This window comes from Anser anser, assembly GCF_964211835.1.
Source record: "Anser anser genome assembly, chromosome: 3".
In the NCBI taxonomy this organism is placed as follows: domain Eukaryota; kingdom Metazoa; phylum Chordata; class Aves; order Anseriformes; family Anatidae; genus Anser; species Anser anser.
In genome coordinates this window covers 76,675,807-76,702,591 of record NC_139722.1, presented here as the reverse complement: position 1 = coordinate 76,702,591, position 26,785 = coordinate 76,675,807, and the positions used below count along the sequence as shown (strand labels likewise).

Genomic DNA, 26,785 nt, shown 5'->3' with positions numbered 1-26,785 from the left:
TGAGGTCAAGTTTATCATTGAAACCACCTTTGCGGGCAGCACCATCTTCAAGTATTTCCATCCTCGCCCCTGCTGAACTACCTTTTCTGAGATAAACATTTCTCACCGTGATAACCAGTGGGATGACTTTCTTTTATGTCATGATGTGGATTTCAGACTAATTTTTAAAGTGAATGAAAGACAATTTAACTGACTTATTCCAGCTGTTAGAAAAGAGCAATGACAGTATAATGCTTGGGCCAAAATAATGTCTAATACAATTACGTACATGTTTTCAAAATCAAGAAAAAATAAGGTAACAGAGGACTGTACAAGGAATTTTTTCCTCCAACCCTTTCAAATATAACTTCATACAACATAAAGCCAAGACCTGAAAATAAGAAATCATCAAAGGCAGGAAATTCTGATAACAAAACATGAGTATCCTAACGCATTCATTGTTTCTCTAGCACATCAAAAAGTAACTTCCCCAAGACTAAGGCCTGTAACAAGTGCTGTTTATAGAAGATGGACAGAATCTGAAACACGAATACCATAACCACCACTTAACAATCTGAGGTATGAATCTTTACCTTCGGAAGAAAGCTTCCTTTTCCATTATCTTTCTGTTGTGAATCTTTTTTGGTTGGTTGGTTGGTTGGTTTGGTTTGGTTTAGTTTGATTAGCTCTCTTTTCCAATAAGTGGCGTGTATTTTCTATAGGCTATAGTAAAATGACTAACTGGAAACAGGAATTTTTGTAGCAGCAAAGATTACAAAATGTAGTTACTTCCCTGTGTATATAGTATACGAGTACACTTCGCTAATACATGATACTAAGAGCTTAACTTAAGGAAGAACACAATTTGTTTTTAAGCATTTACTCAAGTCTTCTTGTATGTTTGACCAGGATCTGGCCACTACAGTCTGGAGCCTGCACAAACATAGATTTCATTTTCATGTTCTCCATAAATAAGACTGTACAGAGGGATCACCGATAAACAGATATAGAATTAGACCTAAACCACTTAGTTCAGCATTTTGTTTCTGACAATGGCCAGAGGAAGAAACGAGAAACACCATGGTGGCTGGAGACAGAATAATTAATCTCTGTCTCATCCTAATCCTTAATAGCTGTAAACTGCCCTCAAAGCTGAAATATGAGTTGAATCTCTGCTGAAAAAAAAAAAAAACTAAAAAAAAAACCTATTAGCATTAGCATTCAAGGGTTTTTTTTGCATCTTGCTGAATTCTTGGCCTGGCGTAACATCCTGTGGCAACGCGTTCCACAGTCTAATTGTAAGTTGTATGAAAATGTACTCTCTTTAATCAGGAAATGAGCACTTTTCTGGCTTGACAGACAAATACTGCTTGTCTTGCCATTCCGCTGACATGCTGTCATACTAAACTGAGAAACCAACAAATATGCAGAGATGTGGCACAGTTCTTACTGGGACAACACAAGCGCTGAATACTCCATCCTTGCTTTGCATGCATACATGCACATGCTTCAATAAGTTATACACATCAAATCTTCCAGGTCAATATAAGAGCAAAAATTTTTCCAAACTCTTTTCTCTGCTTCCTTTATCATCTAAAATCAGTGAAACATTCATTAGCGCTAACTCCTGAATTTTAACCCACTAGGGCTCTAACTCGTGTTGAAACTATATTTTTTTCTTAACACATCAAAACATCTCCCTCAGAGATATTACACTAAAAAACAAAACAAACAACAACAAAAACAACCACCAAATTTAAAACATATTTAGGGGATAAGAACATTTAAAAATTCTTCAGTTGCTCTTGAGGGCTTTTGTTGTCTACTAAAGCAAACATTGCAACCAACCAACCGTGTTTTGTGGTCTTGTTTGTACTGCAAAGCAGTATGGCCATAGCGAACTATGCCAGGCTCAGGTACTGGTAGCAGTTCAGAGGAAAGGCATGGGGCTCCATGTTACAATAACTACTCCAAATATTTACTCAACTTCCTAAAGGCGTTTTAGTGCCACTACTTTAGCTGCTGTGCTTCAAATACTACCAGGACCCAAATGAAGTAGTTTAAATTTGGCTTGAACTAGTTTATGCTACACTGTAATCACAGCACTGTCTAAAGCAGGGACACACAATTAGCTATCCAAGACCATGAAAGATATAGCAAATCCAGAGAATCTGTTCCTATAAGCTCAGTTATTTTTACCAGAATGATGACAGATTTGTCCCTGTGTACTGATTATTGTTAATTTCACCTTGAAAATTTTGAGCTTCTTTTTATTTTGCTAACTGATTCACCAATAAAATTATAAAAGCATAACATGCTGAAAGCTGGAATTTTCTTCCTGAGCTGAAATCAAATATTTTGACATTTATTAGTTCCATAAAACATTGCTAAAAAAATAAACATTTTTGAGTTCATAAGAACCATATGCTCTTCTGTTTATAAAAAAGAGCTGTGCTGGGACACTGAAAAAACATTCCCCAAGAACTGCATTCTTTGGGGGATTTACATTTTTTTAACCCTTTTCCTGATTATCAGGATCTACACCACATGTCCAGAGTCACAGCAGCTTTGGCATTCTGTCTCGATACCATTGTTGCTCTGGAGCTGAATTCCAGCATTATTCTGCATTTATTTCAGCTGGTATGGCTGTGTTAGGTATAGCTAGAGGGTGAAAGGAATTACTTCAAGTAGCTTAGCAAACATGCGAGAGAGATCGCACACCTTGAGAGATCACATATGCCCTGTATCAAGGGAGTCCTGTAACCTATGAGGTGAGTAAAGGTTCTCCAAGATTTGCATTATCTCAGGAATTTTCAGTCATTTGGCGGCCTACACAATAGCAGTCCCCAGTCTTCATGAGCAGAAAAAGGCAGCATCTTAGAAAGACACCTCAAAGAAAGGGTGAATAACTGACAATGTTTAACCAACCAACAGCATTTTGGGCTGAAAGAGGCTCAGGACTTAAGTTTAGACCGGGACAAATAATTCAAGTTGGATAAATTTGACTTTAAATCAAGTTTGCCTTCAGCAAGGAAGCACGGGATTGTGCTCAAATGTCTTGTTTCCAGAGGGTTTTGAAGCGTGGTTCAGGGGAGAAGACATACTGTTTGAGTTATTGCAACGTACGGACATAGCTCAATAAAGCAAAATTTCCATTTGAAAAAAAGGCATGGGGTAAAATTTTGTATTTTTTGGTTTACAGAGATCTTGTATTAATTTAACTCTTCATTCCTGTTTTCAGAGGTTCAGGTTAGCTCCATTCTGAAAGAACCTGAGGCACCTTTCAGCCTGACTCCCTGCAGTTTCTGTTTTGTGGGCTGAATCCCCAGTGTGTAGTAAGGCACAAACACCAACGAAAACCCTTATCGCAGCTGGTGTATTCAAAATCTCTCGCACCTGTACGGGTTCTTTGGCATCTAACAGGGAAAGTACCCACATCACAGCCTTTCTCTCAGGGGAGCGCTAATTTACATGCCACCACTCTATCCGGTTGTCTATTTCCAGCCTACTTTAAGTAGCACGACTGTACATTGAAGCATAATAGTCCTCAGTTTGGCTCCTGGCTCAGTAATGCTTTATGTCTAATGCTGAAGTCATGCAATCCACCTCAGTTCTGCACCTTGAAAATATGGATAATGTTTTGCTATCTCACAACATGCTGCGAGGAGATGAGGAGTACTCAGACTGTGAGAAGGTTCAAATATGTCTCTAGACAGGTTTCACACTCAGGCAAATCACTATTCTTCACTGAGAAGGAGGACCGAGGGTGGCATCTATATCCCGAAGTGCATTATTCTATACTGGAAAGAATGTGAAAACCATATAAGAATAAAAAAGTAGTAAATAAAAAAGAACACTACTTTCTAACCAATGTCTGCGAAAAATTTAACCTTCACTGTACAAATCTTCCAGCAACCAAGACTGCTACACAGGACGACCCACCTTTCAAACTGAAAAGTCTTGTTTATTGATGCATGACCAGGACGGCTACACTTTACCAGAACAGTTTCCTAGGAGAAAAACAAAACACTTACAGTTAATATCACAGTCACGCGCAAAACTGAAATATTTATTTCACTGCAGTGAACTAGCAAGACCGCAAGAAAGGATCTCAGAACACGTTCAGATTGTTAAAGAACAACCAACACAAAATGCGTGCATTTATGTTCACAAGAAAGATCCAAACCATTACCAAAACTTTTTATGTGCCTAGAAAAACACAGGCAAGTAAATCCAACCTCCCTAATTACCACCAAAGGTAGAAAAATGGCAAAAGAGCCTTTTTTTATTATGAGGTCAGTGCATTTTCAGATTGCTTTTGTAAATGTTTGTGCCAAGAGCAGAGCAGAAGATGCACATTTCATAGCATATCACGCTATTCCACCCTGTGAGGAAGAACTGCAGTCACACAATTGCTAGATTTTCCATGAGTTTTTAGTAGAAATCACTTTCCATATGGATTATATAGTGGTTTTGTAAGTTGGACAAATGTGTCAGCAGCTCTTTAAAAGCTATTACCCGTAGTAAATTCTATGCTCTTTGCTCCTCATGGCGTGTCTTGCTTAATCGCAGAAAAAAGTAAAGAAAAAATGTGAGAAAAAATTATCATTTCCACATTTCAGACGGAAGCTCCTCAGCACACAAAATGCTTCACTCAGTTCAAAGAGGTTTCCTGGCTTAGTAACCTTTGCTTATATTACAGCATTTGATAGGAATGCTGAAGTTTGTACTGCTCTTCCAACAAGTAGCTTAGAGTGCTAAACTGATGTCCTTCAACCTAGCATTGCCACTGAACGAAGTAGTAAAGAGGTGAGCAAATTATGACAGCATAACAGTATGCCTAGCATGCAGACAGCTAACAAACCCCAAATTTATTCTTTTAAGTTTACAAATATTTCTTCCTCTTTAAGGAAAGCCAGTGGACCATTATCTACCTAATGGCAGCAACACTTGCTGTAGAATGAGATACGTTACCCATTCCAGTACAGGCAAATTTAGCAGCAGTATGGATGTGAGCACAATGCTTTGCTACAAAATGACCTGACACAGACATTGCGATAGGATCAGTAATTAACAGCCTCTGGAGAAAAAACAACAGCAAACGGGAAAATGACGTAGGGTTATGGAACACCTTTCTGATTCAGATGTCAAATTTACTTGCAGACCAGCTTTCCCTAAGGTGAGAAACGGGATAGAAAAAAAGATCTATTTGTGTAACATAGAAACATAAGCATTGTTAATAGGCAGAAGTTTCATATGAGCATTTGTCATGACCCTCCCTTCTCAGGAGGAGATCAGTATGGGCTAGGATACCCGCGACAGCTGCTGGCATACAAAATCTCATAAGGTGATCCTGTCAATTGTGCCTGTGAAATCCTTACAGCTGTGTCACATGAATATTGAAGAATATTTTTCTTCACCCCAGAGCCACAGAATACTCCCGGTCTGAGTTTTTTTAGGGTAATATGAATCATGCAAATGGCAAACGGATAATTCACAAACATTCACAAACTGTCCTTATACCCAAGTCTGGGGAGCTCTTCAGTAAGTGAAATTCCATAAGGCAAAATACAAAATTTTAAATGAGGCATAAGGAATTGTGGATATAGACATGTGATCACAAAACCCAGCTGTGATAATCATCATTTCCCAACCCTTGTTATTGCATATCTAGTAAAGGCTATTGTCCCACTTCCCAAGGCTTTTCTCTACAACACAGCCAATGAAAGGGCAACTGTGACTGCTCCTCATCTGCTTCCCTGTCAACTTCAGTGCCACTGGCTGGCACAGCACTGAGGCAGACAAGGACAGCCTAAAGGATTCCCTGCGCTGGGTAGGCACCAGGGGAAGAAACCTTCGGATGGGGATGGTGATAAGCACCTGGGGAGTAATAATGTATCCTACTACTATAGCTACATCCACCTGATCTAGTACAAAATTATCTCTCAAGAAAAGGAGTCTTCCTATGTTAATTCCTATTTTCCCAGTCCTATCTTGAAAAACCAGCAGAATCTTGCACTTTCCCTGATATTCAGAGCAGCCTCTTTGCCATTCCTTTTTTTCTCCACTACTCACAACTGAAAACCTTTTCAAAATAATTTGAAAGAAATTAGTAACTTGGAAGCAGCCACCTTCTTTTCTCCTGTGCCAAAGGAAGTTGGATTCAAACAATATCACTTCAGGTATTAGGCTAGGGCAGGTGCCCGCCCTAGCTTCGCATCAAATCAAACCCCATAATTTTATCTGAAAATTGCATATTTAGCCTATCCACAAGCATAACACCTACAGTAGTTAAAAGCAAAAGAAACAGGCAATAAATATTGTTTTCCTTTACTTCTGTTAGCTTAGTCTAGAGTTACTGCTTTTTGTAAAAAGTCAGTTGTACTTTATCTTCCCTCATGAGCTTCAAAAAAAACCAACCACGATTAAAAAAATTCTATCAAGAAACTAATACAAACATGCAAGGTGTTTGGTCAGAACTAGAAAGCATTTTAACCAAATAAATGTCAAGGCAAACCAATAAAGCATTTAAAGGCAGTATTATCTTTTCCAAAATCAGGGAGATAGTATCTTTGCACTTGACAATCTTGAGGGTCTTTTGCAACCTAGGTCATACTATGATCTTGCATGTTTCATTTTATAGTTAAGTCCATGCATACACTTATTTTCCTGGAATATCTCATACAGACTTTTAAACATGAGAACGGGTTAGCATCCTGAAGGTTACCAGTTCGCTGTTACATACAAACTAAAACTCCTAAAACTCATATAATGACATAAGCAAGCAGACACTGCTTCGCCTATAAAAATACAAATACAGTAATATATCAGATATCTATATGAAATCATCCAAAACCTAAACATTACCTAATTTCATCTTCATATAATAAAATTTAGCAGGTCAGAAATGGTCAAGGCGTTTTATAGTACAATAAATCATAGAATCACGGCATCCAGAACACTACATCTACTATAACAGATCCCTGCTTTTTATCTCCTGACATATTTACTTGTTCTTAACAGACTCTTCATGAGCTCCATTAGTTTCCTAATTGCATATATCTATATCTATATATCTAAGTGTCCACTTTATGCAACAGAGATCAGTCTAATGAAGCTATAATTTTGGAGATTTAAATGCATACCATACTTTAGGTTACACTTCAGCAATATTTTATGCGTTATACTATAGAAGAGAATTTGGCTAATACATAAGTAACAGTGAGCAGCTGACTAAGAACCATGATGGCTAAGAAAATTAAAACTCAAGTTAATACTTTGACCTTAGCTCACACGACTATGGCTTTTTAAATTTTATATCTCACTAATGGCCTCAGTTAATGCTGGAATGTCATCTGGATTTGCAACCTCAATGCTCATTCTCCTTCCCCTGATGGATCTAAGCCAGGACACTTTAACATGCTTGACTGCTGTTCCACGTAGGCTGTTGTGGTTCAGGAGATATCATATTTCTCTGCTAATGCATTAGTTGGGTTCTAATAATAAAATGAAAAAGGCCTAACATAATTACAGAAACGGTTACAGTAAATACAAGTGGCTCAAAGGGACTGATTGCAGCAAGTCTGCAACGGTTTGACTACTGCAAACATACACGCTCCAGTTCATGGATGACTGTGCCAGCAGCAGCTCGGAGCTACTATTACTACAAAGACTCAGGATGAAATCAGCACAAATCACCTGCTATTGCACCCATGGGAGATCAAAGCTGGGCACCACTTGACAAGAAATTACCTAATTCCTTTTCAAACCTATGGTTCCCAGGTCCCATCGTTTCTCTTAAAGACTATCTGTAAATGTGCTCTTGAATTTCACCATCAAATATACTCACATCATCAATGGCATATGCCACTTTTTCTGAGAAGTTTCTTTGCCTGTAAGGGAAAAAAATGCCAATGGGATAAAAAAGGTAGCTTTCCAACCTAAATGTTCCAATTAGCTCAGGAAAGTAAATGCTCAAAATATCGGAGAACTACACATAGTCTAAATAATACCTTCCAGAATTTCCATTATTATCATACCACATGAACATGCTAACACCACAGTTATTTGTGAATAATAATAATGAAAAAATACATCAATATGCAATCAAGCAAAATAATCTTCTTAAAAAAATTAGAATAAACCCAATTAAGACTAATTCACATGCAAACCATTCTGTTGTTTTGAGATTGTAATATGAGTTTGTAACAGGAGGTTTTCCCTTTAGCACATTAAGCTGAAAAACATCTTTTTAGGTATTTGGCCCTGATCCTACAAATACAGTCAGAAGTAATTTTGCAACCCTTACTAGTCCAAAAAATGACTTGGATTGCTAAGGTGCATAAATGCATTCAAATTTTCATTCACGTGTTTTCAAAATCAGCCCTTAGTTTCACAACTAAGTTTTATTTAAATTTCTTTGTGATCTGTTAAGAAAAGTTTGTCTTAATAATTGTGTATTTAGCCCAGTCCATCCTGTTTCACACCATGATTTGGCACCTAATTGAATACAGCAACATTATTCCACACAGCAACGAAAACAGTGATTTGGTTCCTTCCCAGGTATATCAAGCACAGGTTAATGCAAGTTTCCCCTTCAGGCTCTTTGAAATTGCTGTCTTGTCTAACATTTCATATTATTTTAATTAAAACATTTTTTTTTCCTAAAGATTTGGCAAAAGTGAACAAATTTTTAAATTTTAATTTACTTTTAGAAGTACCAGCTAGTAAAAGTAAAATAAATGCCCCAAATAGTAATTTTCTGATGGGTCAGATGATGATATTACTGTTTTCTAGCCACCCACCTAGTTTTCCCCTTCCTTCTCCAGTTGTGTATGTTTAGTTCCTACCTTTTTTCATAGTAGACATCTATGGAGAATTCAGCTTGTTGTGGCACATTCTTGCACTTAATCCCCCTTTTCCTTTTGGTTCTAGGGATGTGTTGACACTTCAGTTACAGTAAGCGTATTATAAACTAGGGATGTAGAGCCAAATTATACTGAAATAGAATTACCAGTGTTTGTGCTGACAGCAAATCCATTCTGCAGCATGACAAAACAACTGAAATGCTGAGTGTTTTTCTCTACCTGTAACTTCTGACAGCTGCTATTACATTACTGTATCCCAGGCTTTGTACCAGACGGTGAATATACTCTACACTGACTGCAGGAGTGTTACTTCTGCCAATCCACAGATAATCCTGGACTGTTAAACAACTACGGACTTCTGTTCAGGTGGACACAATTTTAGACTAAGGGCTAAGATTGACTAATGCCAATTTAGCAGGAGAAAGAAGAAAGAGTAATTAGTTTTTTACCACTCATGACAGATATAAAACCAGAAAAAAATATAGAACACAATTGTTCTTGTATACATGTGACTATTATTTTAACCTTATATTAATTATGAGTCAGACAAGATATAACACAGCCATAATAAATTACCTATCTTGTGATATTGAATGTTCGTCAGCATTATCAAAAGGTAGAGATGGCCGGATCCTGCAATGGACTCTGATATTTCCTCTCAGCTCCTAGGATTAGATTATTAACATTATTTAACACAAAGTACTGTAGAGGACAAATACACTCATGCAGACATGAATGTGTTTAAGAAAGCAGGCAAATTCGCAGCCTTAAGCTTAGACTCTGTGGAGAAAAAAAGATTGTATCAGTATCATTTGCTTTCTCCTAACTTTAATTGAGAAAGTATAATCTCTTCAGAGCTCTGAAATGGTATAGTCCTCTCCAGTCTATATGAAAAAGAAAAGATGCTTTCAGTGAGCCATTTTCTCCTCTCAATCTCCTTCCTCTTCATTTGAGCTTCTTCACTTATATTAACTCAAGAGCCAAGATTAAACAATGCATTTCTCCTCAACCAGCCCTCGGGAAGATACAGGATATAAAACATTTTGTTCCTTTTCCTCTGCACTGTATGTTCATACATGACTAAAATTGATTTTAGCATTGATTTTTCCCTTTAGGCTGCTTCAGACTTTTCCTTATCTAACCTGATGATCATTTCTTCTCATTGTGTATCACTGAAAACAGCTTGCTTGTGGTGACTAGTGAACACTGGCATTAACTCCCCACACTGCCTTGGGGAATATCCTCTCAGTAAACTGCAACACAAAGCAGAGTTTGGAAGGTAAGTACTTTTTAACAAAGAAGTTTCTTTTTCCCAGGTAGAAAAATTTAGACGAATCTTGCTTGAAAGTGACTTGTCTTTCTAAAAATCAGGTCCCGAATCAGGCAACCCAAAACTAGTCATCTGGGGGATGGGCAGAAAGAGTAAAGTTAAAGAACAAAAAGGAAAAAAAATGAATCTCAAACAAACCATCACTAACATCTGAGCAGGATACAGCTACATATATTTTCCAAAAAAAAAAAAAGGAAGACAATTTTTCAATTTCAAGTTGATTGCTTTAAGAATTCTAAAACAATTTCAAAGGTATATTTCCAATTAATTGAACCTGAATTGATAAAGCTTGAATTTCCCATTGTGGAGGAATTGCTAGAAAAGAAATGGCATCTTCCAGAAGCTACACTCTTAGGGGATAAAGAAACTCAAATTTTGCTCACTATTCAAAATTTATGATATTCCTTAGGGCAATATAATCCAGGAGTACGTTTAGAAGATGCTTTTGTAAAAAGAACGGACTGTGGCTTACTGTGAGATGAAAGTGCCTCAGCAAAGAAATGCTCCTTATATAGAAAGTTGAGGGTGAGGAGTGTTAAGTACACTTATAAAGGACAAGTATATTAATTAGTTTCATTGGTGATGAAATTATTGGTATAATTACAACAAAATAAGAAAATGTTCTGTCATTGAAGATACTTACAACTAAGCTGTTATGTAGAACTCTCCTCTTTTGCTTTTCTTTTTCATATCTCTCTGTCACCTCTTGTAGGGACTGCTCAAGATCAAAAGCTTTTATCTGAAACACTGGAAGAAGAAAGCTGTTTCAAAGAACTGACCTCTGTGACTTTACAAAATAAATTTTCCAATAGTACCTCATGAAATATAAGCATAAAACTTTTTAACTTCTTCCAAATTTAAATTAGGAAGATTAGTTCCTGATTTACCAGACGCATCAGAAAAAAAAAATCCATTTCTTCTCACTATGTAATGTCTATGCACAGTTAAAGATAACTAACACAGGTACATGTGCATTTTTGAAAAACGATCAAAAAGAGAAGACATTTAAAGGCAATTCAAATGTGTAAGCTTACTTAGAATAATGTTATCTGTCAGTGAAGCCTGAAACCTAAGCCTGAAGCAATCTGCTTCTGGATGGGGCTGTCACTTGTGAGGTTTATGCCATATTTGCAGACTATTAGATTCATTAACCTATCATTTATCATCAGTCTCATTTACAGCGCTACTAATCCTGTAAACAGCTCGAAGGTTCCCCTTTAAGATTGGTACATTCACTACATGGGTAGGATTTCATAAAAATGATTGATCTTTTGAACCCTAGGAAGTCTCCTTCTGAAAACCGAGGAGAGCAGTAGGGGGCATTATAAAAGCCTTCTACCTTCACAAATGGTTTTATTTCAGCCCAATTACATCAACACTGAGCAGGCCTAAAACAAACATACAGTCCAGAAGGCTCATAATGTGACTGTAAACTTGTGTAAAAAGCAAGCTTTTAGGAACCCCAGTGGGAAATCAATTGCTCCAGCTATTAGCAAACAGTTCAAAGATGACGAGTAGCAAGCAGTCAAAACCATGGCCTGAGAGCTGTTAGCAGGATAGCCACCAGCCTGAATGTGTTACCTTACAAAAAAAAAAGACTTAAAATTTCAGCATGTCACATACATGATTTATGTTCTCTGAAGTAGGTTAAAAATCAGGTAACTTCAAAGGACATTTGTCTGCACTAGAGATTTCTCAGATGTTGTCTTTATAGTTTCCAAGCTGTTCACCTCCAGCTCACGATGTTCCTTCACAGCGCATGCACACAGGGGAAACATGATGTTAATAGTTGGGGAGCATAAAGCATAAATGCTTTTCTTGCATACTGTATGTGGACTAACATTAGTTTGTCTTCATTTGGAGAACCACATGCAAGTCTACAAAAACAAATTGTCAAAGGTGACTCTTTTATTCACTGACTCCAAATCATACAGTATTTTTCAGAGGTGGGAATCCATTATTTAAATAAGCTCCATAAGAAGTATGCTAACTTACAAACTTGTACACACACAAGCTTTCAATTCTTGAGTTCTCTTGTATGAGCAAAGTTGAAGATAAGCAATAGGTGCTAAGAGTACTTACTCCTTTCAGTCTTCAAAGAGAAAAAAAGATTGTTAGGAAAACAGGCCTATAACAAAAGAGTATTGGACACTTCTCTCTTATCTGAATTATTGCTATTTATATTTCACTGGGAAAGATGACAATAGCCTGATTTTCAGACAATGACTGAATATTTCTAATGAAGGGACTACCTAATTATTACAGAAAAAAATGTATAGTTTGCTGCATGTCTATTACAGCCTGAAAATTAACCTACTTAAATGTTTTTTCTATAGTTCTCTCATTTTCAATCTCTACTTTAGGATTAAACTGATAACATATGCTCTCTCTAGAATACACACTTTGGGCTTTTTGTTTAGGAAAGATTATATTTAATTTCAGGACATCAATTCTGACTGTAATATTAATATCTTAAAAAGAGAATCTTCATTTAAAACATTTGACAGAGATCTGAAAAATGGCCAAATTAAAAACGTCACCCACCTATGTACCAACGCACAATTTTGTTACAGGCAACAAAGCCTCTTCTGGTTATAATTTCATAGAAAAAATGGAAGGTCAGTTCAGTGAACAGGAATTCGCAGGGCTTCATAAGGAATATTCACTATTTATGTACACCACATTAGCTCAAGTGCCAAATCAAACCTCCTTTCTGTTCTTTTAGCTCCCTGCTTCAATAAGGGGAACATTCACCTTCATCTAAGGTTAATTTTATATTTTTTCTTTTTCCAGTTTTAAAGGTAACTTTTTAAAGCATTTTCTCTACACAGATAATACAGTAATCTACTCCATTTTAATCATAACATAATATCTAACATACAGGGACAAGTCCTGCAACACCTGTCACTGAGCATGCTGTTTGTTGCTGTTGATGTGAGTAGCCCCATCAGAATCAAACCAGTCCCCAAATTATTTCAAGTATGTACAGCAGGAGGAAAACGTACCTTTTATATGGCAACACAAAGATATCAGAGAATCACACAGGGACTCTGATTACAAATTTCTGTATTTGTTGTTAGTTCATCAGCCTCATAAGCTTCAAACAATTAAAGCCCCATGTCACAATCTGGTCTGTGTCGTGTTCTCAGACCTGGTAGGAGCACCACCAGAATCGATTAGATGGGAAGCAGGTGCCAATAGAACCAGGTATAGGACCAATGCACTTAGTCCTCAATGATGAGGGCAGAGAGTACCAGTGCATTGCAGGGTCTGCTTTATATGTACACATGAATGAGGACCTGAATTCTGAAACAGAATTCAGAATTCTGAAACGGAATTCAGGTAAATTCTGGTAATTACCTAGATAATTCTAGGTAAAGAGCATTCCCTATGGTGTTGTTTTCCACAGACCAGTAAGTGGGACTGGTTTTAATTTCAGAGTAAAATTTTCTCCTAAATATACAGAAATATTAAAATCTGGTCTGTCCTAAATTCAGATATTATTTTCAGAAAACTCTGAAATCACCTAATTCCTTATTTGGGACAGTCAAAAGCAGACAAATTTCAGCTAAAGCAACACATACATTACTGAGCTATTTTAAAATCATCATGATAAGAAGCCTGAGAACTTTGGTTTAAAAATGTTACAGCTGAGTTAACTCAGTAGTCTAGTAGCAGCTGCAATCAACACAAAAGCTGAATCCAAATTATCGGCCACATTTCCCTGAGAAAATGCAGGGTTATTTGTACTCTTTCTAACATTTCAGGACTCCCTGATGATCTAACATCAAACAAAACCAAGTGCTTATATCTCAGAATCAAACTCAATCTTTCAATGCTACTAACATTTGCCAATGACATTGTTGATGTTACACGTTTGAAATGTAAGTGCAATGAGCCTTACTTTGCATTGCTTCATTTTGCAGCTGTATCTCTTGGACTGCTGTCAAAGCTTGGTAAAGATAAGCCTTGCATTGACGCTGAAAGTCTTTCGAAAGCTCAAGAGCAAATGAACGGAGGCTTTTCATGTCTTGCTTAAGCCTCTTAACAGCAGGAAGAAAAAAATATGTTATAAAGACACAAAAACAGCCATTAAGGAAGAATCAATATAACCACAATACAAATAACAGAGGTGAGATATCACAATCAGGAAGAACCCTCTACTTGATGAGAGGAAGTCTTTAGGAGTCTGTCTTTCAGCACATTTAGAGAAGGATCTTGCAAAATATTCACCAATGTCACATCCTAAAGATTTCAGCAAGACTTTAAGGATCCTTACTATCTTACTTGATATACAAGGACCATCACACAGCTTTGGCTATAACACAATATTGTTCTTATTTCATCAAACAAAAACAAGTTTGTGTGTTCTGTCCACTTAAAAGACATATCCAGAATTAGCAATGTAAAACTGTGATCCATGTATCCCTTACAGCATTCATTTTCAATGCTTTGATCAGGAGGTATATGTTAAGGTTCTCCCTAAGTCATTTTGTACATGAGCCAGTTCTATGCCTCCCTACGAGAACTGATGTGTTTTGAATAGATCAGAAACCTTTATTTTTCATGAAATATTTTCATTATTAATGTAACTCAGAATATTATACATGATGCAACTTCTAAATGTTTATAAGAACAGCTCACATTCACTAAGAAGTCCAAATAAAGTAAAAATAAATGAACTTGATTTTAGGATTAGGACACTTCATGCCATCTTAGTCTTGGAAAGGACACGTAAAGCCATCTGCAAGATGAACTTAACAATACCTTCTCTCATAGAAACACTGTGATGTTTCATTAGTCAGCCTTGTACAAAGTGTCACATATTATTCTGTGACATTTTATTTTTCCAGTTTTGGTACTGACCTTGAATTAATTAACTAGTTTCAATGATAAAACAATAAACTAAACTAAAGGGAGAAAATCACTGTAGTTCTCCTTCTCAGAACATAACTGCAAACATTTTTTTTTTTTAATTACAGGTATAGGAATGCTATTAATTTAGACTTTTACTTGGAGAGCTTTACGCTCTTTTAGCATTCATTGATCTCTGGCTGTAAACCATCACAGCCACTGATATTGTATCACAAGCAGTTCTGCCATTCTAGCTATCCTAAAATATAAAACTCCACTGCAAGACCTGCCAAGAAGTATTGCTATAATTAAGCTAAATCCTTTCGCTTGAAAGAAACAGATTTCTTTCCTGATCTATTTTTGCTACCCCAAGCTATTCAGTGCTACCCTGAGAAAAGCTGATGTTTTAAGTATCCCTAAAAGGAACACAGTGTTCTGTGGAGTAACTTAAGGAACATGTACCTCAACAAAGAAAAATATTATTGTACTAGTACTGGGAGAACAGTTCCAGTATCTTTGTTGCAAATGAAGACAACCTGACTGAGAGAACAGGGAACTAATCCTGATTCCGAGGTCCTCCAGAACAGAAGAACTCGCGGTGAAATGAATGGAGCTCTCCACTGCTTTTGTTAGGATCTGGCTACCTGGTTAAATGATATCTCAAGTATTGTTTCTTAGGGAATGTCTATATGATAGTCATATCAGGGATTCAAGATTTTGACTACTAAAATATCTAGTTCAGGTATTGATACCAGTCTATACATGAGATCCTGGAACTCACAAGCAGCCGCTTACCGACTTCCCAGATAGCTTTGCAGTTATTGAAGCAAAATCACTACAAGTTTTAAGCTAACTCAGACACTGCGACACTTGCTGCAAGAACTGCTATGAATACAATAAAGCCATAGATCAGGTTCAAATCTGACCACTTTCTGTTTTACTATATTTCATAAGCATGTATATGTTTAATGCATAGACTATACCTACATTATTATTAAATGTCCTTACCTTTATTGCCTCGTGTAGGTGGGTTACAACAGAACCTCTCTGCAATTTCTGCTGCTGCCCATGAGCAGAGTAGAGCTGCAAGACTTCATTAGTGCTTCTTCCAGCCAACCCTTGATACTGTTTAAAAAAAAAAAAGGAAAAATCACCTAAAAATCACTTCAAAGTGCTCCTGTTTTTTGTTGTGTTTTGTCCCCTTTGTCCCTTTAAACATTGGTAAGTCAATTATCTGATTACACATGATGTCCTAATTACACAATTTCTTTGCTTTTTACATTATTTTTTTTCAGGATCATTTCTAGGTAAACTGCCTAACATCACAATATTCTACTTCTATAGGGTGTTAAACCTCAACATGAGACTACTAAAACATGAGAATACTAAAATGCTTTTGCAATACTTAAAACCCCGTACTTGTGCTTGAGGTGGATCTAAGCTAAAACCATGCCTTCACTCACAGAGAAGAGGTGCTTACATAGCTAGCATCCAACTATATTTAACGCAGAAAGCTGTCTCAGAAGACATAAAACAGGACGAGGGGCACACCAGCTAACCGCTGAAGTCCTGAAAGGATGATGATACACAGCCCCCAGCTTGGTGCTCATCGCTTTAGCTGCCTGCCAGCACCGACTCCATCGCATTCAGTAGAGTTACAATGGTGCAAAACTGCACGTAGCTGGGTCTTCAAAGTAATCAAAGCAGGTTTTTTTAAAGGGAGGTGGAGGAGAATGCTTTCTAGTAATCTAAAATATCCCATTATGTAAAAGCAATTTTTATGGCTAAATTTTTGAGATGTTGAAATCAAAAGAATAACAGAAACAATACAACTTGAAATATGTCCAGGTAAGAACAGAGGGATGAAATCTATGTGGAGCACTTGTGAAATTCTGCAATATGACAGAATCTGTATTATATTAAAAACTGCATTTTTGTCATTTATTGACAACCCCGGTACTTAAAATCAGCTGCAACTTCTTCACCTACCTTTCCCAGCAACCAATCGACACCTGTCATTCCTTAACCAGAACTGACAGTCTCCTTCCTTACGTTTGGGATGCTCTTGTCTCTGGCCCATACTGATTTCCTAGCTTATTCAGAGCATAAATTCGGTGACTGCAGTTCCCTGCTATTTAAATTAACAGAGGACAGAAAAAGCACAATGGCATGAAAGAGGAGTTTGATTTAGTTCCAATCACCTGACAATGACAGGAAAAAAACTAAGCAGATTTAATTGTATTTGAAGTTTAACTACAGATGACATCTGCAAAAACAACAATATAATATGTGGGAGATGTTAGAATAAAGAAAAATAATATTTTCCAAGAAAAATATTTCACTTGTCTAAACCAACTTTTTCATAGCCTTTTTATTTGCAAATGCAACTGGAGGCCCTGCACAGCTACATAACATTTTAATGCTAATATAAAAAGTGCTTACATGGAAAAGACAGAGCAGAAAGAGATTATTTTAAAAGTATTCTTCTCTTTTATTACAGGCTTTAAGCTCCCAGAAATTGAGACAGCTCCTATACTGCTGTTCCTATGTTCTCTTATTCTGGGGATTTGCAAGACTCATGTTACTCAGACACAATATTTATAAACGTGCTTGACAAAAATGCATACAAGCAGTGCTCCAGAATTAATATTGTAACCACATATCAAAAATTAAAGGTATGTACAAGCAGTTATAGTACTGAAGCGTTGTCATTAAATGAGCTTAAGTTAACAAAAACCAAATGTATTTTTAACATCTGTTTTCTACCACCTGCATAGGTTCCCCCTGACCATCCTTTTTTTTTTTTTCTCAGCACAGAGGACACAAATGCAATGGTCAATTCTACCTTCACTGCAGTCAACTTCTCATCCCTCCCACTGTCAGGTTTGGCATTTTTGCAAATGCTGCCGTGGTTTTGAGGTTTTCTCCATTAAAATGGCTTTTGCATTCATCAGAATTCTTTGCAGGTCAAAATTTGCAAATCTGGCCTTGGGCATGAGAAGACAAAAAACTGACTATAAATCTTCTTATTATAGCTTTATTATAAACAGAAGCGAAAACAAACTATTTAACAGCATTATCCAAATTGCAGTCTCAGTTCTGCCACCAGACCCATTCTAGCAGACTTGGCTTTATGTGTCTGTAGGATCAGGACCTCGGGAGCTGCAAACAAAAGCAAGGGGTATGCAGGTAGGGAAATGTTTTCAAATAGGCAAAGGTAAGCCTACAGACAAAGAATCTGACCTTTTACGTTCAGTAACAACTCATAATATGCTGCTAAGAAAACAATATACAAGGCTGTAGAAAACAGTGGCAGTGCTGTTTATTCATGATTGTCCTGAAGATAAAGGCAAGGAAAGGTCTATAGCAGGAGATAACATTTATATTAGATTGATGCAACTAACAGACAAACTTTTACACTGCAAATCCTAATTTAGGGCCGTCCTCGTAAGTTTGTCTTCAAAGCTCCACATCTCACTCCAGCCAAAATGAATCCAATTAGCTTTTACAAGTAAAGCATGAGACCTCCGCTAACCCCCATCACTACGCCTGAACTCGTCTCAGCTCATTCAGGCAGCTCACCTGCACACCAGAAGGGTTAGCGATGGATAGATGAAGGCAGCAGCTTTTCTTCACCAGCATAACTGGTGAAAAAATGGGAGAAATGGTGCAACATTCACAACCTTATATTCATCTAATTAAAGTCAGTTTTCTTTTAAATAGAGACTCTTCAGTTAAGGTAAAACTATTTTATGTTAGTGGAGTTCACACTGTCAGATTCCTAGGCCAAATTAGCCAAGTAAAATAAATATTTTAATTGTATTTACATAACAACCTGAGTAGAAACATCAGTGCAAGGCTAATTGCAATGCATTTCTGCTAATCATTTGCCGTTGCTTCTGACTGATGGTGATAACACTGGTATGCTCCTCATTTTCTGTAGGTGCTCATATCTTCCAGCACCTTTTGCAATAAACTGAAACAATGCTGTGTTTTTTTTTTGTTTTGTTTGTTTGTTTTTTGTTTTTTATTCCCCCCCTCCCCCCCTCCCCAGCGGCTACACATTTCATCTGTAATGGAAAAGCTGGGCCATACAGAGATCCAAAGTGTCTGGCTCTGGAGGAAATCTTATGTTATGCATACCTACTGATGGTTTCTGAAGGAAAAAGTCGTTTGTGGTTGTGCTGTCCTTGTGTCTGCCCTTCCGCACCCTTTTGTCGGTTTCAGTCACCTCTGACAGAGGAAAAAGACGTCTCAAAAGGCTGCATTTCTGCAGCACATCCCCACAAGCGATACGGGTCTGGAAGCCTTATGTTTCACCAGCCGGCAGGCACGTGGAGCTCATTCACTGGGCAATGGCAACACGTAGCTCCAGCCAGCACGCAGCCAGGCCTGGGTGAGAGGTGCCATCTCCTGCTTCTGGCCCAGCAGAAGGGCCAAACAAAAGCAAGAGACAGAGGTGTCACTGAAGTGGGGAACGTATGAAGTTGAGAGAAACGGGACCGACTCAGTGGGCTTGGAGGGTAGCTGGGGGTGTGCAGGAAGCAGAGGGAGAGGTGCCCCCTGCAGACACACTGAGCTCTTGAAGGGTTCTCCCAGAAACGTAAACTAGAGGTGCAAGCTCTGCAAAGGCTGTGACAATAGCCCGTCAAACAGTAGAAAATGCTTCAGGATAAAGTAGATTAAATGTTTTTCAAAGCTTGATTGCAGGCTAGATGGTAAATCTCAGAAGATTTTTGATATGTACGCAAAACCTTTCCCTGTACTGGCAGTAAGTACTTTGTGCACATTCCCTTGTGTATAACAGGGACTCCTGACAATGCAGTTAAAAATCAACTAACCGTGATGCATGAATCCATGGAAAACAAGGCTTTACTATCTAATACTCAGATAACTACGTCCTACACCTGAAGCACCTTACTGACTAGAAAAAATTCTTGTATTTGTGAGAGTAAGAAAAAAGCTGAAATATTTAAGATTTTTATTAAATATGATAAAGCTGAAAAAATCAACAGAAACATTTTCTAAGAATAAATTACAGTATTCTTCTGCATACCTAGCAAAACTCATTTCAGATGTACCGTCTGGATTCTAATCAGGCTTTGAAAACTGTTAAACCCACTTTTATCCACAGGTGTTAACAGACCCACAGGGAGGCCAAGTGGCTTTCCTGAGGTCACGCAATCATTTAATGCTTCAGAGCAGATTAGAAACTCTTGGCCAGCAGTCTCTGTTGCAACTAAGTCTCACAGCTGGCTCTAGTCTAGAGGTATAAATAAATATTCAAAGTACTCTAGATCTTTGAAGTCTTACCTTTGAAGACACCAAACATTATCACAGGCTACTGCTTGTTGCAATAATGGTCTAGAAATAATATTTCCTTCTGAAGAAGGATATAAAGAACTGAGGGCATCGTTATTGCTGCGTGCTCTGTAATTGACTTCTGCAACAACACTGCCTTTTCTAGACAGCTCTAGCATTAGTGCTATTAAGACATGCAAAAAGGACATCTTTGCCTACACACAATGAAATACGGCTCCTGCAGTCTACGAACAGTGTTTTTTAAAGCATCATCTAAATTATATCTACAAAGTATTTCTTCAAAATCTACCCCCGTCTTTTAGGCAAACGTTTTCACTGTAAGCAGAAAGCAAAATTCTGTATTTCATTCTTGTAGAGTCTGTCCCTCAGTTCACTTTTGCAGATTTAAAACAATGGCAAGTATTTAAACGTGTCCCAGCTTCTAGTTACTTAATCAATCAGTCTATTGTTATTGCTACCATTCACGATTAAAATAATAAAGAAACACTGAGCCTTAATCTTTTCATAGATTTCCCCCAACAGGAAGATTGCAAAACATGAAAATATGAAGGTTGACTTCAGTGCCTTTTTTTCTGTTTCCACAATAATTCTTTCTGGAAAAACAAAAAATAAATACCTCTGCAAGTTTTAGATGAAGAGCAGCATTTTCAGTTTCCAGGACAACTATTCTTTCTTCTTTGGTCTAAGAAAACAAAAACAAAAACAAACAATCCACCCAAATCCACAAAAGTAAAAATAAAATAAATTTGAGTCTGATGTTACTTCATTATATACTTTTTGTTGTTACATACCATTGTTTCTCAATCTCCTAAAATCAAAGGAATACCAACCCCAAATCTTCCCAGCAAAATAACATTTGTCTACAAGCACATAAAATTAGGATGAACTCTTAATGCTCCTTTATTGTGTATATTTTTGCTCATTTTGCTTGCTTACGTGAGTACGCATATGTAAAAAAATTTTAACTGCTTTTGCTTTACAAATCATCTCCTGACATCCTCCAGATCTATGATCCTTAGTGAAGTGCTCTGTTATTTATTTATAAATAATCACATAAGTTTCCAGTTTCCTACGCTGCGCTGTTAGAGACCTTCAGTGGTATAGCAGCAAGCCTGTTCTGTACTAGCGGTGTCTGCAGAATTAGCTGGCTCCCAGTCCTGCCCAGCAGCAGGCCCAGGAAGGACGGGCACAGCTCTGAGGCCCAGTTTCTAGCCCAGCCCCAGGCGGAGCCGTCCATCCCCCACATCAGACGGCCTGGCAAGGTCCCATTGAATCCTGGAATATCCTGAGCTGGAAGGGACCCACAAGGATCATCAAGTCCAACTCCTGGCTCTATACAGGACCACCCAAAAACCAAATCACATTTCTGAGAGTGCTGCCCAAATGCTCCTTGAACTCCATCAGGCTCGGTGCCATGACCACTCTCCCGGGGAGCCTGTCCCAGTGCCTGACCCCCCTCTGGGTGCAGAACCTTTCCCTAACACCCAGCCTGACCCTCCCCTGTCCCAGCCCCATGCCGTTCCCTCGGGTCCCGTCGCCGTCCCCAGAGAGCAGAGCTCAGCGCCTGCCCCTCCGCTCCCCTCGTGAGGGAGCTGCAGGCCGCCATGAGGCCTCCCCTCAGCCTGCTCTGCTCGGGGCTGGACAAACCAAGGGGCCTCAGCCGCTCCTCAGGCATCGTCCCCTCTAGGCCTTCATCTTTGTAGCCTTCCCTTGGGCACTCTCTGATAGTTTTATGTCCTTTTTATACTGTGGTGCCCAAAACTGGGCACAGCGCTCATGGTGAGGCCACACCAGCACAGAGCACAGCAGCACACACCTCTACCAGCTAGCAACGCCGTGCCTGATGTATCCCGGGGTACGGCTGGCCCTCCTGGCTGCCAGGGCGCACCACTGCCTCATGTTCAACTTGCTGTTGACCAGAACCCCCAGCTCCCTTCCTGCGGGGCTGCTCTCCAGCCTCTCATCCCCCAGTGAGTACATACAGCCAGAGCTGCCCCATCCCAGGCACAGAATCACGCACTTGCTCTTGTTGAACTTCACAGAACTGGTGATGAGCCAGACCTCTAACGTTTTATGGTTTCCTGCAAGGCTTCACTGCCCTTGGGAGCGTCAACAGGTCCTCCCATTTCAGTGCCATCTGCACACTTACTCCATATGCCATCAACTCCTGCCTTTACAAAAACCTTGAAGAGAACTGGCCGCAGGGCGGAGCCCAGCAGAACCCCACCAGCGGCTGCCCACCAGCCTGATGCGACCCCATTTGCTACAACCCAACCGTAGCCTGACCCAGTCGTTCACCCAAGTCGTTTTTGTCTAGCTGCGTACCCAGCATTCTGCCCAGAGGGACACTACATGAAACAGTATCGAAAGCTTTGCTGAAATGCGAACAGACTGTAAATTTTAACCCTCAGAAATATATTTTTAATAGGGCAGAAAGAGGAGCAGCAGGCTCGCTGCAGGAGCCAGAGCCATCAGGTCAACCCGAGTAACACCGGCCCCGCCCACCCCACCCGAGGCCCCGCCCACTCGCCCGAAGCCCCGCCCACCACACAGGAGACCCCGCCCATCCATCCCGAAGCCCCGCCCACCCCGAGGCCCCGCCCCTCACCCGCAGGCTGCGCTCCAGCTGCCGGACGCGCTGTGCCCACACGGGCCCCGGGCCGCTCCCGCCGCGCGGCCGCATCGCGCTCCCCGCCGCCCCGCGCCTCACTCCTCCCCCCGCCCCCCGAGGATTTAAAGCGGCCAATGAGAAAGGCGGCCGGGGCGTCCGCGGCGCTGCCACGGTGACAAGCACCGCCCCTCCGCCGGCGGGCGCTGCGATTGGCCGGGCGGGAACTGTAGCCCCGCGGCTACGGCGGCGACTTGAGTGGCAGCGGGAACCACCAATCGCGGCGCAGGGAGGGCGCTGGAGGGGCGGAGGCAGCCGGGGGAGGCTGAGGAGGCTGCCGCAGGCAGCTCCCCCCTACTGGCGTTGTACGGGCGTTTTTGGTTTTATTTATTTATTTTTTTTTTGAGAAACCCAAACTAGCATTATAATCACGAAGGAATCCCCTTCTGATAGTACCCGTCTCTCACAAGTCCACCCCAACAGCCCTTCTCTCCCCCCTACTGCAGCCTTCTCCCCCCTCTCCAAGCCGCTTTAAAAAGAAAACGTCCCCAACTTGTGCGATATTAAGGACCTTAAATGAGGAGTCAGACAGGATTTTTATCAACAGCTGCTAGTTTTGGAAATATTTTAATAGCCCAGGGGTGCAACTCGATTCTTGCCCTGGAGCTCTGGTTGGTAGATGCCGCAGCAGTCACGTCAGAACAACCTTGTTTTCCCCATGTAACTCAGCTTCACCTCAGGAGGATGGTTCCTGAAGCTTAATGGTTTTCTCCCCTAATCTGTGGTTTTTGGCAACTATAAGTAAGATTAGAAATGTGGTTCCTGTAGGCCATGAAAAGAGAACATTCATCATCACTGACTTTGAACTAGCGGCCCCAAATCAGGCATGCATATATTACGCTTCAGTCATTTCTTTTTGCAGACGTGAATGTTGGATAGTACTCAAAGCTCAGTCCCATCTGTATCAAAAAAAAAACAACCCTGTGATCTGTGACTCACCCTCGCTGCAGCAGTTCTCTTTGGGGATGTTCCTTCTATATCCAAAGCTCAGGATAAGCTGCTTGACAGGGAAAAAAACAGACTGGCAGTGAGATCTAGGCAAGAAACAAAAATCCATCTGTTGGAAACACTGCACGGCTGTATGTCAGCATGCTTTTCTACACTGATCCTTTGATCTTTGAGGTCTCATTTTTTCCACAAACTTCTACCGATTTGATTTTGTCTTCTCCCGGCAAAAGAAGAGTCCTACCTTATTAGAGATGCTTCTGGGGAACCAGAGGGCCAGAAATTTCATGACATTGAATCTACTGCACATTTTACTCTATTAATTCTAACATCAGTGAAACACTACAGTGGATTATAAAAGCTAATAAATTAGCGTTGTGTTGAATACTGCTGATGCATTTCATGTTAACCCCAGTAGTGGAAACAAAACACTAATGGGATCCCAGCTTCAGCATTCTGATATGAATTGGCCATTACACCATTCCCAAAGCAGCAACTACAAACAAAATAGGTAGAAAAACACCCAGAAAAATACTGAGAGATAAGTTTGCTTTTGTGCCAAACACGGAGATTCTCTGCTGCTTGCCTTCATATTTTCTACTGCCTAAATGACAACACATTTCCACGTTCAACACATCCTATCCTTTAAAGCTTCCAGAGACACCATCCACTTCATTTCTCAACCCGATTTTATTTAAATGCCTCTCATTGTTCTAGACAGACACACTTGTAGCCAAGGGTTGAAAAGAACTGGCACTAATTGCCTGAACGGGTTCTCCCTAAGTGTTGACAGTACTACTCGCGTTTAAGTGATCCTAATACTCACAAACCTGTTGGTTGGTTCAATCTCCTGTAGACGAGTACATAGTTTGTCATCGTTCCCCCCCAACCCCTGAGATGAAGAACAAGTGAGTTGCACTTAAATCTGTTTTATTAGTTTGTATCATTTCCCCCCTCCTTTGCTCTTCCATATAAAGTCCTGCTATCATCTTGCATTATAGAAGATAATTACAAGCAATGTGCAGCTTACAGCTCCCAGGATAACTATACAGAGGGAGGAGGGAGTGAGGAGTAAGCATGAGGATGCTTGACCTCATGAGAGGAAAAGCTACTGAAATTTTATGTCTGAAGAAGAGATTTTTGCAAGAGAATTATCTCACTTTGCTCCAAAAGAAAAAGCTCTTGTAGTAAAAACACAACTAGTTTTACTCTGGTAGTAAGAATGTACTTATAGAGAACTTCATGTTCTCCATACATTAATGTATTTACACTCAAAATACATTAGTGAAATTAACCCATCCATGCACACACAACATTCACTGAAGGTGTAAATACTTCATTCCTTAAGCAAGACATCTACTTCAGTAGCTGTAGGGCGGTCCTCAACATCCATCTGCTACTAAGAATAAACTGGCTTTCTGCACGCAGGTGGATTACACGTTGGTCTCCCTAAGCAGTTTATCTGCCACTGCAGCCAGGAAAGAAGTCAGACTGTTTAATCTGTATGGCTTTGCCTTCTTCACCACGCAGTCCCTAAGCGACTGTTTGAGACAGTACTATCATTTCACAAAACAAGAGGAAGAACCAAATGTTTGCCTGGTCTTATTAGCAAAATCATGTGAGTTACTATATGAATTTTAAGACTGTTCTTAGTGAAGCTTACTGTTATCACAATTTTTGTTGTAATTTCTCGTAACTCAATTAACTAATTGAATTGGGACATAAAGGAGAAAGATCTTGCTTATTCTGCTGCTTGTATACTCATTGCTTGATCTACAAACAGCAATCTGTATGATCAAGAAAATGGTTTATTATTTCAGTAAACTGGATACATCTCATGGACTTTGTCAATTTCTTAATTCCTCTCCCTTAAATATCAACAAGACTAGTACAAGCAGCACATAAAAGCAATATGTGAATGCGAGGTGCAGAAGGGAGAATATGACACATTTAAGATAGTCTTTGTTGGGAGAGCAGACTTGCCTGTGTATTTAAATGTCATTTACACATAGCTGTTGTCGTAGGGGTTATAACCAACTAAAATACCAAGAGCTGTGCTACTGAGGATGATTCTCCATATCCCTAAGACAAAGCAGGTGCTGCACTGTTCAACAGCATTATATTAGTACACTCACTCTGCAAATCTGACCTCAACTGTGTAAGGCATAGCTCAAAACTTGCAACAGTGAGTTTTCCCACTGAAAATGCATTAGCACTGATGCATACCATACTTTTACCACCACCATCCCATTTACACTTGTGTTTTTTTGCATGACAGAGAACTGGTAATGACTAGTTTCAAATTAAAAAAAAAAAAAGTAGCACTTTTTGCTTTGATTTCCTTGCAACATCCCAAATAGTGCTTTTGGGTTTCTGTTACTCCTATAGCTTCTCCCCTGCCTTTATATGCATTCATACTAAAACCCAGAATGTCCTCATTATCAATTTTGAAAACTCCAGCGGCAGACCCCAGAACTCAAAAGATGAAGGCACTCACCAGGAAAGTGCTGTACACGGCTCTTGATCCTGGCCACAGCAGCCATTCAGCTACAGCAGCAGGAATCTACAGCATTTCACTGGGGCCTTTTCCTGCTGTCCCCACACCCCAAGCAGAACTTAAACTGTTGGCTCCAGTCAAGAAGCAGGTCATTTAATATTACTAATACAACAATGGGAGTACCACCATTCTAAAGTCCTTTAATTCAACCTTCATGCAAAACCACACAGTGAATTTGAGTCCACTCCTCCAGCCGTCAGCATCAGACAAAATTTTTTTCAGAGACTTTGTCAGAAAGTTATTCCGTGTTCAAAATAAAGAGA

At 39.4% G+C, this 26,785-nt stretch overlaps 2 protein-coding genes across 7 annotated transcripts in view; one reads left to right on the top strand and one right to left on the bottom strand.

The window, feature by feature from the left end:
* The window catches only part of LOC310896981 (uncharacterized protein), a gene marked incomplete at its 3' end in the record, with an annotated part of 30,963 nt that extends 27,062 nt beyond the window's left edge, over positions 1-3,901 (top strand). The window contains exon 3 of the mRNA XM_083830045.1: positions 450-3,901. Coding sequence (XP_083686171.1) covers positions 450-504 — 55 coding nt within the window. The remainder of the gene's footprint in view (positions 1-449) is intronic.
* The window catches only part of KIF25 (kinesin family member 25), a 42,936-nt gene extending 19,836 nt beyond the window's left edge, over positions 1-23,100 (bottom strand). The window contains exons 1-8 of one of the 6 annotated variants that reach the window (XM_083830037.1): positions 22,961-23,100; positions 20,969-21,034; positions 16,039-16,155; positions 14,081-14,219; positions 10,820-10,923; positions 9,423-9,511; positions 7,829-7,871; positions 3,922-3,989 (exon numbers count right to left, since the gene is read on the bottom strand). In XM_083830037.1, the coding sequence (XP_083686163.1) occupies positions 3,922-3,989; positions 7,829-7,871; positions 9,423-9,511; positions 10,820-10,923; positions 14,081-14,219; positions 16,039-16,155; positions 20,969-21,034; positions 22,961-23,035 (701 nt within the window). In that variant the 5' untranslated portion in view covers positions 23,036-23,100. Of the gene's footprint in view, positions 1-3,921; positions 3,990-7,828; positions 7,872-9,422; positions 9,512-10,819; positions 10,924-14,080; positions 14,220-16,038; positions 16,156-17,019; positions 17,162-17,875; positions 17,988-19,173; positions 19,264-20,968; positions 21,035-21,143; positions 22,300-22,960 lie in introns of those variants that run through there. The other 5 variants (XM_083830038.1, XM_083830040.1, XM_083830039.1 and 2 more) reach the window with 5 other exon arrangements.
* Between the last annotated feature and the right edge of the window lie 3,685 nt (positions 23,101-26,785).